At 38.8% G+C, this 19,702-nt stretch overlaps 1 protein-coding gene across 1 annotated transcript in view; it reads left to right on the forward strand.

Moving 5' to 3' along the window:
• Window positions 1–19,702, forward strand: part of DPYD (dihydropyrimidine dehydrogenase) — an 828,315-nt gene that overhangs the window by 514,727 nt on the left and 293,886 nt on the right. The window contains exon 15 of the mRNA XM_012801700.2: window positions 16,755–16,823. Coding sequence (XP_012657154.1) covers window positions 16,755–16,823 — 69 coding nt within the window. The remainder of the gene's footprint in view (window positions 1–16,754; window positions 16,824–19,702) is intronic.

The following is a 19,702-nucleotide window of genomic DNA, read 5'->3' on the forward strand; positions in this document are numbered from 1 at the left end:
TTAAAAATGTTACATATATGGATATGTATATATATAATAAGTGGTACTACATATATATAGTTGTAGTCATGCTGTTTTATATATACATCATGATAGTTTCATATAGGCACCTTTGCTTTGTAGCAAACATTACAGTCTTCATAGAGATGAATCAGATGATTAAAAACAATGGCATTAACAATTGTCCATCCCTTCTTCCACATTTGTTTTTTTTTAATTCTTTATTAAATCGCAGCTGTGTACATTAATGCATTTATGGGGTACAATGTGCTGATTTGATATACAGTGTGGAATGCTTACATCTAACTGATTAACATAACCATCTCCTTGCTTACTTATTTGTCGTCAACCCAACTGCCCATTGACCCATGAATGGATTAACAAATTGTGGTATATGTACACTGTGGAATACTATGCAGCCATAAAAGATGGAGACTTTATATCTTCTATGTTTACCTAGATGGAGCTGGAACATATTCTTCTTAGTAAAGTATCTCAAGAATGGGGAAAAAAAGGATCTAATGTATTCAATACTATTATGAAATCAGTATGTAATTACCCACACATTCATAAGAATGGTAAAACATAACTACCGTCCTGAAAGGAGGGAAAAGGAAAAAGAGGGAAGAGGAGGAGGGGTGCTGGGAGGAGGGAGGGTATTTGGTGGGATCCAGTCTAATGTAAGCACATTAGGTCTTAGGACACACTGAACCAAATGATAAGAAACCAAAGGTGAATAAAATTAACATGGCCTTCCATGGAATGGAGTAAAAAGTGGAATAAGAGAGGAAAGTGATATGAATAAAGACCTATCTGTGATCCAGTGTGGTAGGAGCTGGAATAGAGATGACCCACTTGAATCCCAGGGAAAATAGTGACTGTGTCTCTGAGATCACTCAGAGTGGTATGATTGAGGTTAGCGCTGCGTTAGACCATAGGGAGTAGGCAGGAACTATGCTGTCAGAGGTGTAGTGTGGGTCTATAATAAGGACCAACGTGGGGGAAAGAATGGAGGCTACAAGTACATGTGGTGGGGGGATATACACATATGGGCTTCAGCTTGGGGTGTCGTGTTAAGGGGCAGCAAGGTAAGTTGAAGCCAGACTCCAAAAGGTCAATACTCATCAGTTATTAACACGTTTAAGTGGTCAGGAGACAGGACATCACCTCGTGGTTCTCGCTCACTTGTCCTCCGTCCGAATTTATGATTTCCTAGGCAATTCTATCTGCCCATATGGCTTAGATGGCATTCATGGAGTTATAGTGAAAGAACCCACTGGTTAAGAGAAAGAGCCTAAGGTTAGCCTCTGAGAGTGAAAGCAATAAAAACTGACACACATTGAATAAAATTCAACTGCTGTAAAAGTAAACCTATAGGTTTTCTACAAATGTTGATAAAGGAGCACAGGAAAATGATTCAGAGCACAAATATTATTGTCAAGACAGATCAAGCTTTGTTGCTACTTTTATTAGCCATGCATAGTAATTATTTAACCTGTCAAGATTTTTTTCTGTAAAGTGGGACTGATAATTTCTGTTGTGTTGTTCTAAGCATTAGAGGTAACACAGTGCTCATCACACACAAGTATGCAGCATGTGATGATTCTTAGTGCTGTACCTACTAAAAGTGGCATCAGTTAGCTTTTGCTACATAACACAACTCCTCAGAGTTAATATTGAAAGAATGATCAACTGAGTTCATGACTGTCCGTGTGAGCAATTTGCTTAACTGGACTATTCCACTTGGTTCTTCTGGTCTCGGATGGTCTCCCTCCATCTGTGGTCAAGTTCCAGGTGGGCTGAGGCTGACTGGTCTGTGATGGTTTCAGCTTGGTGTTTCATCCCTGCATCACCACAGCCTCTCATCCTTCAGCAGGGGAGCCTGGCTTGTTTACATGGAAGATAAGATTTTAAGAGTAAGCAGATGAATACCAGACCTTTTCAGGCCTTGGTTTAGCACTGGCAGACCATCACTCCTGCCATTAAAACAAATCAGAAAGTCAGCCTTGCACCGAGGGTTGGGTAAATAAACTCCCCCACTTGATGGGAATAGCTGCAAAGGATCAGAGAAACAAGGAGGGAACACTTTCTTTCAAACAGTCTACAAAGAGAGGATTGAAGACATAAAGTCAACTAGAATCTCTAACGTAAATTGAAGGGATAGGAAATCAATATGGTATAGTCTTGATGTAGTAGAAGAAGCTTGGAATCAAAAGACCTGAGCTTAATCCCTGCCTCTGGTATTGATTAACTTGACCCTGGTAAAGTAACTTAAATTATCTGTGCCTCATTATTCTCAGTATAAAGTTCTTTCAGTTCAAAGTTATTGTGGGGGAATAAATGAGATAATATAGGTAATATGTATATTAAAATATAAAAATGAACATAATGGATTGAATATATTACAAGGTATTATTATATATCTTAAAATGTAATATATACCTTAAAATTTGTAATGTCTACAAATATATATATATACATATATATATATATCTTTTAGTTTGGAAGGTATATATAAAAACATGTATGGTTTATATATGTTTTATAACTCAAAATGTATATAAATTCCTTATCTCGTATTAATCTGTCTGCCCTTCTCCTTTTCTTTCTACAATGTAGAAATGTTCACATTTGGGTATTGGAATCAATAACAAAAATGTACCTTAGTTGGAAGTTCCTTTCTCACTTACCTATCTCCATATTCCTTTAAGGCAGACATGTATTGAGTCCCAATTGTATACAAAGTGTAATACATGGTTCTAAAGATATAGAGATGAAAAAAATGAGCCCTGCCTCCCCAGACTTTAATCATTTTAAAGAAATACATAAACAACATTTAAGTACAATATACCAAATGTTATAGCAGAGAAGTGCAAAGGATCCTGAGGGATCTCAGAAGTGGGGTTCCTGACACCGCAGGGAAGGAATGGGGAACAGGGAAGCCTTCCTAGAAGGTAATTCAAAATGAGGAGCAGGAATTTTCTAGACAGACGGATCTAGAATTCAAATCTAAATGTTCAGTGAATTTAAAATGATTCTTTTAAACCCTCTTTACGTAAAACTGGTTCCTACCTTGTGTCTCACTTCATTGTCTATGAACTGTAACCTTCATTACTCCCAGAGTCAGCCAAATTAAACGGAGATTCCCATACTCCCTAAACATAGCATTCTGCGCTTTCCCTGTTGCCACTCATTCTACTTGCAGAACTCCAGCTCCTGTGTTGTTCTAATTAATGTCCAAGACAGCCAAAGCTCATTTTATTGTGAGATCATGGTTTATTAAGAAACGAATTGAAGTCTGTGGTGACCCCACATCAAGCAAGTCTCTCAGCATCATTGTTCCATCACATGCTCACATGCTCATGTCATGTTTCTGTGTCACGTGTTGGTAATTCTTACAATATTTCAATCTTTTTCATTACAGGTCTATCTGTGATGCTGATCTATGATCAGTGACCTTTGATGTTATTGCAATTATTTTGGGGTGCCAGGGGCTGAACCCATAGAAAATAGCAAACTCAATCCATAAATGTTGTGTGTGTTCTGACTGCTCCACTCACCAGCTGTTCCCCCATCTCTCTCCCTCTCCTGAGGCCTCCCAGCCCCCTGAGATAACAACAGTATTGAAATGAGGTCAAGTGATGACCCTAAAATGGCCTTTAAGTGTTCTAGTTAAAGAAATAAGTTACAAGTCTGTCACTTGGAAGCTAGAAATGATTAAGCTTAATGAAGAATGCAAGTTAAAAGTTGGGATGGGTCAAAAGCTGAGTCTCTCACCCCAGTTAGCCAAGTTGTGAATACAAACAGAAAATTTCTGAAGGAAATTGAAAGCACTACACCAGTGAATACAGGAATGACGAGAGAGAAGACGACCTTATTGCTCACATGGAAAACTTTTAGTGGTCTGCATAGATGATCAAACCAGCTGCAACATTCCCTTAAGACAAAGCCTCATCCAAATAAGACCCCAACTCTCTTCAGTTCTCTGAAGGCTAAAATAGGTGAGGAAGCTGATGAGCTACCAGAGGTTGATTCATGAGATTTAAGGAAAGAAGCCATCTCCATAACATAAAATGATAATTGATGAAAATGGCTACATTAGACAACAAACTCTCTATGGAAATGAAACAATCTTATTTGAGAAGATGCTGTCAAGGACTTTCATAGCTAGAGAGAAGTCAATGTCTGGCTTCAAGGGACAGGCCAAGCCTTATTAAGGGCTAATGACACTGGTGACTTTAATTTGAAGCCAGTACTCATTTACTAGTTTGAGAATCCTGGAGCCTTTAAGAATTTTGCCGACTCTACCCTTCATGTGCTCTGTAAAAGAAACAACAAAGCTTAGGTGGCCGCGCATCTGTTAACAGCATGGTATTCTGAATGTTTTAAGTCCACTGTTAAGGCCTACTACTCAGGAAAAAAAAAATTCTTTTAAAAAGTATTACTGCTCATTGAAAATGCACTTAGTCACTCAAGACCCCAATGGAAATGTATCAATACAAGGACGTTTGGGTTGTTTCCATGGCTGCTAACACAGCATCTGTTTTCCAGCCCATGAGTCATGGAGTAATTTTACATTTCCTATGGCTATGGCTATCATAGATAATGATTTCTCTCATGGAGCTGGGCAAAGTCAATTGAAAACCTTCTGGAAAGAATTCACCATTCTCGATGTCCTTAAGATGATTTGTGATTCATGGAAGAAGGTCCAGACATCCACATTTACAGAGTTTCAGAGAGTTGATTCCTGCTCTTATGGATGACTTTTAGGGAATCAAGACTTCAGTGGGGGAATTCATTGTAGATGTGGTAGAAATAGCAAGAGAACCAGAATTAAAAGTAGAGCCTAAAGATGTGGCAGAATTGCTGCCATTTCATGAGAAAACTCAAGTGGATAAGGAATGGTTTCTTATGGCTGAACAAATAAGTGGTTTCTTGAGATGGAAGCTACCTCTGGTGAAGATGCTGTGAACATCCTTAAAATGACAATGAAGGATTTAGAATACGCTTAGTTTATAAAGCAATGGAGGGGTTTAAGAAGATTAACTCCATTTTTTGAAAGAAGTTCTACTGTGAGTAAAATGCTGTCAGTTTCACATCTTACTCAGAAATCTTTGGTGAAAGGAATTGTCAATTGACATGGAAAACTTCATTGTTCTCTTATTTTCAGAAATTGCCACAGCCACTCCATCCTTCAGTAACCACTAACTTATCAGCAGCAACCAACATCAAGGCAAGCCCCCCCAACTAGCAAAAAGTTTACAACTCACAGATGTCTGTTAGCATGTTTTAGCAATAAAGTTTATCTTTAAATAATGTATGTACATGGTTTTATTAGGCATAATGCTAATAAAACAATGGACTATAGTATGGTGTAATCATAACTTTTATATGCACTAGGAAATTTTTAAAAAATTGTATGGCTCCCTTATTACGATATTTACTTGATTACAGTGGTTTGGATCTGAATTCACAATCTTGTCCAGGTATGCTTGTGAACACCCATTATTTCAGAGTTGGTTAAGAGTCACTTTTGTATGGTGTCTTCCCTGATTCACGGACGTCCAAATGAGCACACTTTTCTTTGCTCTCTCTATGTCCTGGTTATCACAACTATAATTATTTTTGTATCAATTTACATGTGTCTCCTTTGTTATACCATATGCTCTGAGACCAGGGGGACCATTCCTTGTTCATTCAGGTAAAAGGAATAGAGAAAATAGACATATGATCAAGAGAATCCAGAATACAGGTTACATTCAGGAGGCAAAGTAATTCCATGTGGTCAAAGCAAAAGTTGTGTGGTCTTGTATAGCCCATGAAGGAGCCGTATTTTATTCTGAAATAGTTTTTGAAGGAGAAGTATGTTATGAGGTTTGTCTCATTAGAAGGATTTGGTAGATGACATAGGCTAAAATCAGAGATGAGTGACTAATAAGGAATCTTTTATGGTAATCTAGGGGAACGCACGTGAGGCTATGAATTAAGAGAGTGATGATGAAGGGCCAGGAATATTTACAGGAGATATTTGGGAAGTAGACAAGAGCAGAACTTATCAAACTTTCCCAAACTTTGGGAGCACCTAAAGATTCTTAAAAAACTCTAATGCTTGGACCTCACTCCATACAAAGAAACTCAGAATTTTAGGGGTTATTTCTTTTTCAAACTCTTTATGTAATTTCAATGCTCAACCAAAATTTGCAAACCAGTGGATTAGAGAGTACTTAGTGGACGGTTGGATGTGGGTGATGAGAGAGAGATGAAGAAAGGAAATCTCCTTCTAGTTTTCTAACCTGGAACAAAGAGGTGGAGCATAAACATATTTGTGTAGAGAAATAAGAAATTCAGGGTAGAGAAATTTAAGTTTTGTTTTCGGCAAATGGAATTTAGATTCTATGCAGTTCTTGGAGAAAGATGCAGGTTAGAGTTGTACATTTTCTGAATTTTATGCATACAGATATTATCTGAAATCATTAAGAATATGTCTAGTGAAGGTATAGAGGGTGCCAAAATGTATACATTGTATACATTTTAAGAAAATGAAGGTATAGAGGGTGTCAAATGTATACATTTTAAGAAAATGCAGGTATAGAGGGTGCCAAATGTATACATTTTAAGAAAGAAAAACCTATCTTAAAATTGTAATACTCAAGTCATGTTTGACTTTGGCAATTATAAAAGGTGCTCAAATATTGTTTTCATAGCAGCATGTACTATTACAATATTAATTTGTGTTTAGCAGCATGTACTATTATAATATCAATACAGTTTTTCCTTTCTTAAAATATATATACTTTTTGGGGCCCTATTAATATATGAGGGGAGACTAAAAGAAGACCATGAGTGGACCTGAGGGCATCAGTGCGTAAACAGGGGACAGAGGAGGTATCTCCAAAGCTGGAACAGGAGACAGTTTTAATAAGCTGGAGGTGGTTAGCAGTCCTGAGTCCTGAAGAGAATTCTAGTAATATTTAAGCTAAAAACCATCTAATATATTTGGTGAGATCTGTGTTAACCTAGGGGAGATCAGTTCCTAAGCACGTTGGGACAGAAACGAAATAAAAATGCATTAAGTTACCATCAAAGGGGAGGGGAACCGGCAGTTACTGTGCTTCCTAGAGTGTTTTGCTTTGTTTTTCTTCTTCCCCTCCTATTGCAGAAAACATCTCTGATTTTTTATGGAAACTATGTATATATTGTTTAGCTGACATGACTTCTCTACATTTGAAATGGTTATATAAATAAAATATTTGTTGGTTCCAAAATAAACCAAAAAATCATGAATTTTAAAATAGCTTCAAAAGACTCGTAAGACTGCTAGTCCACTTATGACCATTACATACACAGGAGCAAATAAAATTTGAAAAGCTTATGAGTTTCAATTTAAATGTCCTATAGTCAACGTGTGCATGTCAGGAAAATTACACCGGTCTCACTTTGACTATATTTGAACTACAGCATAAAGTACATTTAAAATCTGGATGTTGTGCAATTAATTAATATTTAATAAGTGTATTTTCTTAGTTTAAATGTCTTTGAAAATCAAATGCCCCGTGCTATTTTTCCTCATCAATATAATCCCAGTAGTGTTAGGAATGATATTGTTAAATGGTTTGACGAAACCTAACTTGGCTACTTGTAATTTACAGTTGTTCACCTTTGTCACTTGGCAGTTTTTCCCTACTAAAAAATTTAGATCGTCTCGAAGCTGAATTGTTGCCTGGATTTCCAATGTAGTTCACAGTGCGGTTACAGAATACCAAAACAGTGTTGTCAGTGTGTATTTTACAGCATAGACTCTTGTTAATGGGAATTTGACAAATCAGGCTCCTTGTAATCAATCGGAAAGTTAATGTTGTTCACTACTTTAATTTTTTGATGTGTAAACTTTATTATAACTCAATTCGAAAGACCACATGGAATCATTTTCTTCCATAACAAAACAGAATTACATAATACAAACAAAAAACATTTGACCATTAATATTCATTCTTTAATTTAAAAGTTTTAAAGGATGACCGTGGAAGCCATTAGGCACTCTTATCTTTCCTTCCTTCCTTCCTTCCTTCTTCTCTCTCTCTCTCTCCAAGGTAAGCATTCATCTATTGTGTTTAACTGAGATATTTTTTAGGGAAGAAAAAAATGCTAAATTTGATTTACAAATGTTTACAATTGGTATTAGATATGCTTTAAAATTTCAATGTCTTAATAGAATTAGATGTTTACACAAATATGCATTTTATGAAGTTGTATCATTAGCCAAAATGAAAGTCAAAGTTATGAAAAACTATAATTTAAAAGTATTCTCTATATATCAGTATTCACTGGTCTTTTAGGAAACACATCACATTTTAATGAGTAGAGGACTTCAAAGCACCTTGATGCATCTCAACTTGGAGACAATCTATACAACCTGTGTTTATGTTCAGCCATAGAAAGGGGGCTCTAATCTGTGTCCTAATTTTGTAAATTGCCTTGTCCTTTCACTTTTACTAATTGATATTATTTTTAAAAAACATTATCAAGACTGATTGAGGACATCTTCCTTTTTGGTCTCATTATATCAGAACCTCATAAACCTGCTGCCAGATTTTCTTAGACAATATTTCCTACCTTTATCTCCCCCTCACGATTCCAAACCTCTGTCCCTAGTCCTCTTTATTCTCAGCAAGAGAACTTACCTCCTTTTTCATGAGGAAAAAAAAAATTTAGACACAAGGAAAAATGTTTTACCTTTTCCACACCAAATCTAGACATCTAGCTGCGTCCATACCCATAGTTTTCTCTGTCTACTCCTCCCTTCCACTCTGATAAACGGACACAGTGTCCCTGCCCCTCTCCAAGGCCACTTCCTCTATGTCTTCTTCATTCACCTTTTGCCTCTTCAACAGTTTCTTCTTCTTTTTCAGAATGTTTCCACTAGCCTAAAAACAAACTCAGAGATAATTCTTTTAAAAAAATAATTTCTCGGCTCCGCGCCCGTAGCACATACACCAAGGATGGCGCGTTTGAACCCAGCCCAGGTCAACTAAACAACTGCAACAAAAAAATAGCCAGGCGTTGTGGCTGGCACCTGTAGTCCCAGCTAGTTGGGAGGCTGAGGCAAGACAATCACCTAAGCCCAAGAGTTTGAGGTTGCTGTGAGCTGTGACACCACAGCACTCTACCAAGGGCAACAAAGTGAGACTTCGTCTCAAAAAAAAAAAATAATAATAATGATAATTTCTCACTAGACCTCCCATGACCCTTTTTAGGCTGCCTCATTTCTCTTTTAACTAATCCCACAAACTGTTTACAGAGATTTGCATTTTGCGTCTCTTTACTTCATCCTGTTCTGTTCACAGAATCTCTTCCAGTCTGGCTTCTGTCCTTGACACTTCACTGAAGCCCCTCTTGTAACCAACACAGTGGTTTCTGTGTTGTCACATCTAGTGGACAGTCCTCTGTTCTCTTTCATTAACTCACAGAAGTCCCTTCCTGGGCATGACACTAAGTTGCTTTCTATCACCAGGGCAGTCCTGCACCCTTTTCTTTTGCTCCATCTTATTCCATCCCTTTGTTTTGAATTCCCCTAGCCTGGCGATTTCAAATTCCACTGCATGTTGAAGTCTCTACAATTTGCACTGTTATCTTTAACCTCTTTAGTGAATTCTGGACTCAGGTATCCAATGGCAAAATTGATGTTTTCAATAACGGTATACTTGGACATTTTACATATAATATATCGAAATTGGACCTCTTCATATTCCCCTACTACTTTCTTCACTAGGCATTGCTCTATCTTAGTTAGACTGTCTACATTCCAAAGTTTAGTTCAAGTGAACAATGTAGAGATCATTCTATTTTTTACTGTTGTTGTTGGGGATTCATTGAGGGTACAACAATCCAGGTGACACTAATTGCATTTGTCAAGCAAAGTCCCCCTTATAAATGTGTTCCTCCCCTAAGAGGTGTGCCAAACATGGAGACCCCCACTCCCCTCCCTCCTTCCCCCTCTCCACTCTCCCATTCCCCCATCCCTTATCATGTACTAGCATCAATTGTCCTCATATCAAAATTGAGTACACTGGATTCTTGATTCTCCATTCTTGTGATGCTTTACTGAGAAGAATATGTTCCGCCTCCATCCAAGTCAGTACAAAAAATGTATAGTCTTCATCTTTTTTAGTGGCTGAATAATATTCCATGATATACATATACCACAGCTTGTTAATCCATTCCTGGATCGGTGGGTATTTAGGCTGTTTCCACATTTCGGAGACTGCAGTGGCAATTGCAACAGGAGTGAAAATAAACAAATGGGACTTAATTAAACTGAATAGCTTTTGTACATTTAAAGAGACAACAACCAAAGCAAATAGACAGTCATAAGAATGAGAAAAAATATTTACATATTATGAATCAGACAAAAGATTGATAACTAGGATCTACAGAGAACTCAAACTAAGCATGGCTAACAAACATACAGGAAAATGCTCATCTTTCCTAATCATTACCAAAATGCGAATCAAAACCACCCTGAGATATCAACTAACTCCAGTGAGAATGGCCCACATCAGAAAGTCTCAAAGCTGTAGATGCTGGCGTAGATGTGGAGAGAAGGGAACACTGTTACATTGCTGGTGCGTCTTTGAACTAATATAGCGTTTTTGGAAGGAAGTATGGAGAATCTTCATAGAACTCAAACTAGACCTCCGATTTGATCCTGCAATCCCATTACTGGGCATCTACCCAGAAGGAAAAAAAATCCTTTACCATAAGGACACTTAGCACAGCTCAATTTAGAGATCGTTCTTAATTTGTGCTTTCCTTTGTGCCCCTCTGAATCTAAACATTCACCAGTCCTGTGGATTCTAGCTCAGAACTACTCACTTCTCCCCATGTCCGTGGATATTATACAAGCCACGCTATGTCAGTATAGCTGGATTCCTCGCTTTCACCCTTAACCCCTTTATTCTATTCCCTATAAATTAGATGGAAGCATCTTTCAAAAATGCGAGATCATGTCATCACCCTCCTTTAAAGATTTCAGTGGCCTCATTACACCCACAGTAAAACCCAAACTCCTTCAGGGTTCAAAGCTCTAGAGATATGGCTATTGCCTGCTTCTCTCCAGCCCTCTCTTATTATTCTTGTCCTGTCTCCAACTGCATAGGCTTTCTCATTCTTTCTTGAACGTATCATGCTCCCTTTGCACGTGTAGTTACCTCTGCCGAGAGTGCTAGCTTGTGCTCCTGTCCCATCGCCTTCTCATCTCTCACCTCTTGACTCTGAGTTCCCCTCACTGAGCATCCATCTGATAGGGCTGTCTGCACTCCAATGATGTCCTGCCAGGTTCTCCCCTATTCCTGCCTTCATAATAATCATCTTGACTAGAACTTGTCCTAGCAATGTATTTATTACTTGTTATGACTCTTTTCCTCTCTCAAATGTAAGCTCCATGAGTACAGAAATTTATGCTGTTTTTGTTCATCATTGCTGAGTTAAAAACAGTTCCTGGAACACAGTAGGTGCTCAAGAAATACTGGTTGAAAGTTGCATGGATGGAGACTCTAATTCAATATCCTAAGCTTTTTTGTGTGTGACACTATATGCCCATCATAGCAGGTGGCCAAATTTGCTATTTTGCTATTAATTGATTAATTGACATTGTTTGAATCCCCTACCGGAGTGTGTACCATCAAATGTAGGTGGGGCAGAGAAAATTCAATTACTGTGTAGCATCTGGCTTTTACATATCACCTCATTCAATACTGTTTTAAAATAGGAGCCATAAAAGTGGAGCACTAGAAATGGCATAAATTAAGTGAAATATCGATGCAGGGAAAGGTTACTTTGATTTGAAAATATGTTTCATTGGGCATTAATTTCTAGTAAGATTGCATGCTCGTTTACAGTGTAGAATATCCATCAATTTTCTTTTTTCACAAGGAAGAAAAATGTAAACAGAGTACAGGAGAACGCTGAAGTGCCTTCTAATATGAAAGACAAATGAAATTATTCCTACCATCTTTTTAGTGTCAATACCTTTCAGCCTGACTCTTCGAGAAATCACAATCTACTTTAATAAAAATTAAACTGCCCTGGGGGGTTATCTTCATTCTTCTGAAATTGAATGCCACAAAGTATTTTCACAAGCCATTCTTTGGTTTCAGATAAGAATGTTTAGAATGCTTAGAACATTTACCATTTTTAAAATACTGTATAAAGTTAAATTTAGTTAAAAATTGTGTAGAAAGTTATTGTAAAAGTGAAATTTTTTAAGTTCGTTGTATCGCAATTGTCAAGATTCTTACGTGATAGAAACCAGGATGTAACTTGAATTCTCTTAAGCCAAAGAGTTAGTATTTATTTGTTTACATGTATAGCCATCTTAGTGAGGCACCTGGCATTGAACGGAGCTGTAACCTGGGTCTCTTTCTCTCTTGCACCTCGGCTTTCCTCTATCTCCTCTCTTTTTTTACCTACTGTGGCTAGCTCTGGAATAGGGAGGTGGTTAAGTGAGCAGTCAGTGGTCTCCAGCAGCTCTGAACATACATCATTCCAGTTTAGGGATCAAGGAGAAAAAGAGTGATATATCCAATCCCTAGGATTAGCCCAGCGGGGTATACTTTCTTGCCTTTGGGAGCAATAAGATAGAATCTGCTTTCAGAAGATGGGGAGCAAAGAATGAGGTTGTACTTGGTTGTTCAGAGCAGCAATTACAACCTGCCTCTGCTTAACATAATGATACAGGGTGCCACCACTCAGGGCTAGATGGGGAGCCCCCCATTCTCTAGGCCCAGCTGAGCTCAGAGGTCAGACCCCCATTTCCAGGCATAAGCAGGCTGCCTTTTTCGGGACACATCCTCTGGGCTCTGATAAAATGATGAACAAAGCAGCCTGTGATGGTTTTTTGGGTGGTTCCACCTTGGGTAGGAGCACACACCCTAATCCCTTCTCAGGGACAAAGACTGCAAAGGACCTGATAACCTCACCCTAGTGGAGGAGGAACTACATTCATTTGTTAATGCACTCACCAAATTTGAAAAGATGTATTTCCATCTATCATCTACTGGCCACGCGTAATTCTCTAGACCTAATACCCCTAGATAAAAGAGCCCACGTGGAGACTCCCGAGTGAGTTCTTCAGTTCTTTCCCCCTTCCAGAAGCTCTGGTGCTTTTTACTTCTTCTGTATCCCTTTCGAACTTCTAATAAAAGTCCCATCTTTTCACTGATCTGTGGGTCATGGGTTCATTCTTCAAATCCCCGAGACCAAGGACCTACTGAAGAGCGAAATTCTGGTATCAATAATACATCTCTCCCCGTCTGAGCCTGCCCATCATCTCCAGCCACTGCTTCCACAAGCAGCCGCTGACAGGGATGCACTCAGTGTTTGGGATGATTCTCTGGTGATATTTATTTCTCTTCATCAAGCCCGATTGTACTGCCACATGATTCTCAGCAACCTACAGGGCAAACGATGATTTTAACCAACCCTGGCACAATCAATATAAATTTGAAGCAAAACAGCTTTATCAAAATTAAAAGTGCCATTTAGAAAGGAGGTACAGTGCGCGTCCTTAGCAGAGAGCATACATCATATCCCGCTGTCAGTGCTCATAAGCCTTGCTCTTCGGAAAGTGCATTCCTTGGGCCAGCACATCTGCCTAGCTCAAGCCCTGCCACCAGAAGCACCCTCGGTGGCACCCTGCGGGGCCCTCAGCCAGGAGGATGGCTGCTGCTGTACTGACGGAGCAACCTCTTCCTATTTTTATGGGGATGTGAATTTGTGGGTTATTTTCCCATGTGTGAAGTTGTTTTGTGGTTGTTTTCTTATTATTCTGTTTTGTTTCTTTTTAAGTAATAAGATTCTCTAAACAACTGTCTATAGCCCCTCCTTGCCCCTGCCTGGTTGATTTCTGATGAGTGTTATTTCCGTCAGTCCACGTTCTGGATTAGTTCCAATTTAATGATGAATCCATGTGGTGTTCCTTTTTCCATCCTTGCAACCCTCCACTTGGAAGAATGGTCTTCAGTTCCAGGTTGTTCCAGAAGTGTGAGTTCAGCCTTTTTTGTAAAGGGAAGTACTCCATTGTATACATACACCACATTGTACTGTCCCACTCTTGTACTGATGGGCATTAGAAAACAAATCTGTCTATTGCTTGTCACTTTTACTACTAGGGAACTAGCGTCTAGGGCTAAAAAAAAATTTTTTTTTCAGTCTGTAGCTCTGTATCTGACTCTGTCCTTGAAGTAGTAGCGGTAAGCCTCAGGGCTCTGCCCATTCCCTAAATCCTTAGAATTACAGGCTTTTTTTTTCTTTTAATTGCTTTTACTTGAGCTCTGCCTTGAGGCCACTGAAGACAATAGGAATCTGTGACCTGCCCCCAGGCTTCCTCCCAGTGGACTTTTTCCTTTCGAATGGGGTCCTTAATATCTTTTTCCTTTTTTTAGTACAAGGGATACCTACATCAAGAGGCATTAGGTCTCACCCTACCAGATCTGTTGTCCCTTTGATATTTCTCCCTGGTCCTTTGAGTGTGTGTGGCAGGGAGCATCCCGAAGCTCTTGGATCACTTGGAAAGGGCAGAAAGAGCAACTCTAACTGAAGAAGCATAATTACACCAGCAACCCTTTTCCGCTTGCAAATGACGCTTGGAATGGCCTTTAGATAAAAGGCCAGGACGAATAGTCTTACCCTTTCTCCTAAATTGTAGCTCCAAAAGCTACAATCTCAGTCAACAGAAAAGTTGAGTCCTCAACTCAACCAACAACAATTAGGTGCTTCATTTTCTTCCTCTATTCAATTTCTACTTTCACTTTCTTCTGTTCCTTCCCCTCTCTCCGGGGTGTATTCAGTCTGATGTTTCTCTCAGCTTCCATTTTCCTGATCATTTTCTCACCTTTACCTGATTCACGTTCTGTGCATCAGTGACTCAGATTCAGATTCTCGGATCTTTTGCTTCCTCTTTCTTAATTGCTCTCTGTCCTTGACAGTCCTCGGCACCTTGATATCTGATCCAAGGGCCGTGCCTGCATCAGTCCTAATCACTCTTTACTCCAACCATAAAATAATTGGCCAGTGGTTTTCCTCAGTTGTTTATTTTTCCCTCTCAGAGCTCATGCTAATTTTCTTAAAAGGGAAAGCTGATGAAGCAACTTTCTGCTCCTAAACCCTGGTGACTCAGGCCATCTATTCCTTCATTCGTAGGTCCTGCAGATAAAGGGGTGAGCAGTGCACCCCAGCCCCATCCCCCATAGTCTATCCAGGGAGAAAAACAAATTAGCCCCCCATTAAAGACAGGCTTCTCTCCCTGGTTTTCAGGACTGTCTCCAAAATGGTCCCAATATTCATCTGACCCCCCCAGCATCTGTTTGTATTTTCTTCCATATAACAGACAGGCTCTCTACACGGTGACAGCACAGTGGCTTTAGGTGGATTCTGTCTGCCAGTGGGTTCTGTGACTTGAGGCTGGGACGACTCTGTGTGTTTTGCATCTCATGGTGATTACAGATGCGTATTGTGTGCTTACTGCAGGCCAGCAGAACCTTGGGGTTCAACTGACAGAGCCTCAGTCACACTGCCTAGATCTGAACCTGACTCTGCTTCTTATGAGCTATCCTTATATATTATCTCTAGGTCTCAGTGTGTGGAAGTGTTTGTCTGTGAAATGGGGAGAATAATACTGGGGAACATAAAAACCCTTAAAACAGCACCTAGCACGTCGTGAGTTGTGTGAGTCTGAGCAATTTCTATTAATGCTTTTCCAAGTAAGCAGTGCTAAATTCATATTTTACAAATCAGGCAGCTAAATACCTTGCGCAGGGCCATGCATGATTTAAAGTGGCAGAGTCAGTGTTCTAACCCGGATTCTGGCTTCTGAGCAGGTACCAGTAAGTACTACTCTTTACAGCCTCCATGATAGGATTTCTCTAAGACTGTAATTAAATCAATATTTAATAAAATGTAAAACTAATAATGCACTAGGAATACATAAAATGCCATTATGTACACTATAGTAAGTTATGATGGAAGGAAACACTATTCTTTTCTATCATTTGAAACCTTTTAGCTATAACTAATTATACTATATTAGTAAACATTTCCTGTGGCATTGTATAATTTAGACAACCCCCTCAGACACATAATTATATAATTCCCACTGTCATTTTGGGAGCATAGCTAGGTCACTCTCATCTCCATTTTAAAAAGAGGATGGTGAGATCACAAAAGTTAAGAATTTACTCAAGTGACCCTGGTTTGGTAGCTCATGCCTATAGCCCTAGCACTCTGGGAGGCCAAGACTGGTGGATTGCTTAAGCTCAGGAATTCAAGATCAGCTTGAGCAAGAGGGAGACCCCATCTCTACTAAAAACAGAAAACTAGCTAGATACTGTGGCAGACTCCTATAGTCCCAGCTACTTGGGAAGCTGAGGCAAGAGGATCACTTGAGCCTAAGAGTTTGAGGTTGCTGTGAGCTATGATGCCAAAGCACTCTACCAAGGGCAGTGAAGTGAGATTCTGTCTCAAAAATAAAAAATTTGCTCAAGTTTTCGCAGATTGTGAGGGAGAAATTCTGTAACAAGTCTGTATCCTCCAATGGCATCAATACCCTGCTGTTTCCTAATGATTTACTTTTCAAAAGATTAAAAACTAATTTTTGGCGTATAGTTTGCATTATAAATGTCTCTGAGTAGTATTGATATGCCTCTGTGTGCAGCAGCATAACGTCCTGAACTCACCCTCTCTCCTTTCCCTCCGTGAAGATCGTGATTGCCAGCATCATGTGCGGTTACAACAAAGACGACTGGATGGAGCTCTCCAAACAGGCTGAGGTAATGATTTCTTTAGTATATATTTATCTCATTTCTTCTCTCCTATTTGTATTAGTTTTAAATAAAGAGCTGCCATGAAAAATAATACAGCAGAAGGAAAATTGAATTGAAAATGTAACGTAAAACATTTCTATTATAATTTGTTTACCCTGCGTTTTCATTAAAATGATGGAAATGTAAATTTAAAAGGAATCCATTCTATAAAAGCAGTCCCTTGGATTTCACGCACTACCCAGAAACTCCTTTATTCTCTGAATCCATACGCTCTTTATTTGCATATTAAGCAAACTGTATATTATGATGGATGCCATGATAAAATTTAATTCTACCTTTGAGAGTCTAACTTGATCTTACCTTGCCTTTAGGCAAACTAGTTTGACAGTGAGAGAAGAAATTTTGAATATAAAACTCTTGAATATTTAAAGTATAAAAGGTTCATTTAATACTATTCTGGTATGAATACAGACATGCATAAAATAGTAGGACAGAATGCTCCTGAATGGAACAGTAGTCAGCAGGTTTTCTGTAATATAAATTGAATTCTGCACAAATTCAAACAACTAACCATGTACCTCAAATTTGTATTTCAAATGGAAATATACGTACTTAAAATTATACACTTATGTCCATCATGCTGTCACGGAAAATAGTCTAGACAGTCTTAGCTGGGGTTTCTTGAAAACCTCTCAGTGATATAGAAGGCTAAATCTAAATATATGTATGAACTAATCAACTCTCCATTTTAAAATATTATAAAGTTCTCTATAGTGTTCAAATGTTGATTGTACATTTTATTGGGATATTTTAACACGGCGAGGGGAGAAATTACTTCTGGGACTTAGGGGGGTGAAATTAAACATGATCAGTAATTGGCCTTGTGATCTTCTGTGCTGGGTCCATTTTCTACATGTATTTACCTAATTGACCATGAAATCTTCCTCAGAGCCTGTGCTTGGCTTGAGCTTTGCCAATTCTAAGCTGACGATGATGAATGGCTTTATCACGCTGCGTGCTTCTCTGCCTTTCTGTAAGAATAAAATACCCTTAAATTATTTTTTTCAGGACTGAATTTTAATTTTCAAAGAGATAACTTTACATTTAAAAAATCAAAAGCCCAATTTGGATAATACGGCAAGACCCTGTATCCACAAAAATAAGAAAAAAAACTAGCTGGGCATGGTGACAGACATCTGTAGTCCTAGATACTCGGGAGGCTCAGGGAGGAGGCTAGCTGGAGTCTAGGTGTTTGAGGCTGCAGTAACCTATACTAACACCACTGCTTTCTAGCCCAGCCAACAGAGAGAGAATCTATCTCAAAATAAAGTCAAAAATCTTTCATTCTAAATGGACTAGCTTCCTTAAAGATATTTTTCACATTTCATAATCTTTTTTTAGTTGCAGTGTTATTCGATATCGCCCTGTAATTACTCTGTAGCAAAAATAAAAGAAAGAAAGATGGGGGGGAAAAGAAGAGAGGTACACCTTCCATTCAGTCAAACAACCTGTGAAGTTTCTCCACAGGGGAGCAATCTGCATATCAACAAGGTCAATCTGTAGATGATGTCAATTGAAAAATAAAAATCTTCAGTAGATCTTGAATCTGCACCAGGTGGTATCCTGTGAAGGGACTGTCCTCAGGCCTTCTCATCCTGAAGGCCAGCATTAGGCAGCTGACTCCATCACAGCTTGTAGGGTGGCTAGGCACCCGGTAACATTTTTTAGGAATAGTATTTGTTTCTTATTTTATGAACACCTACTTTAAAACAATTTCTTTGTTTTTTAATGATAGAAGAGCCCCTCAAACATATTTTAGACCCATATTTAAACAAATCGACAGGCTGAGCATGATGGCTCAAGCCTGTAATCCCAGCCCTTTGGGAGGCCAAGCAAGAGGATTGCTCGAGCCCCAGAGTTTAAGACCAGCCTTGGCAACAAATCTCTCCAAAAAAAGAAAAAAAGGAGGAGGGAGGGAGGAAAGAAGGAAGAAAGGAAGGTAGAGAAGGGAAAAAGAAAAAGAAAAGAAATAAAGAAAAACATGAAACAAATCAACAAAGACTTATTCATGCCAAAGTTACTATACCAGTGAAAGGACATTTCTTTGGGTGGTAATATCAGGATGTGACGTATTACAGACACCACACTAGCATGCCACTAGCAGGATGCACAGGAAACCTGCTATCAGCTTTTTACTACTGTATCTGAAAACAGAAATGACACACAGGACAATTAAAGCTCTACAAGAATATGATAAAATAAAGACTCAGAAACTATTAGAATGAAAAGTTTGCAGAAAGAGGGGGTTGTTGTTTTTTTGTTTGTTTCACCAGAACTTATCATTTTAGTTTACTATTTTGTGTGAACATTTAAGACTATAAGAGTAGTTAAAAAAAAAACAAAAAAAAAAACCTAGGTACATTTTTTTTAAAAACCTAGGTACATTTTAAAATATGGTAAATGAAATGAACTAAACACTCTTTGTAAAAGTGAATGTGTATCAGTCTGTGAATCAGTCTGTGTGTCAGTCTGTGTGTCAGTCTGTGAATCAGTCTGTGTGTCAGTGTCTATGTGTCAGTCTGTGTCAGTCTGTGTATCAGTCTGTGTGTCGGTCAGTGTGTCAGTCTGTGTGTCAGTCTGTGTGTCAGTCTGTGTCAGTCTGTGTGTCAGTCTGTGTGTCGGTCTGTGTGTCGGTCTGTGTGTCAGTCTGTGTATCAGTGTCTGTGTATCAGTCTGTGAATCAGTCTGTGTGTCAGTGGCCGTGTGTCAGTCTGTGTGTCAATCTGTGTATCAGTCTGTGTGTCAGTCTGTGTCAGTCTGTGTGTCAGTCTGTATCAGTCTGTGTATCAGTCTGTATCAGTCTGTGTATCAGTGTCTGTGTGTCA

The sequence above is a fragment of the Otolemur garnettii genome, unplaced genomic scaffold (genome assembly GCF_000181295.1).
Source record: "Otolemur garnettii isolate 467f Iridium unplaced genomic scaffold, OtoGar3 scaffold00010, whole genome shotgun sequence".
NCBI lineage: Eukaryota > Metazoa > Chordata > Mammalia > Primates > Galagidae > Otolemur > Otolemur garnettii.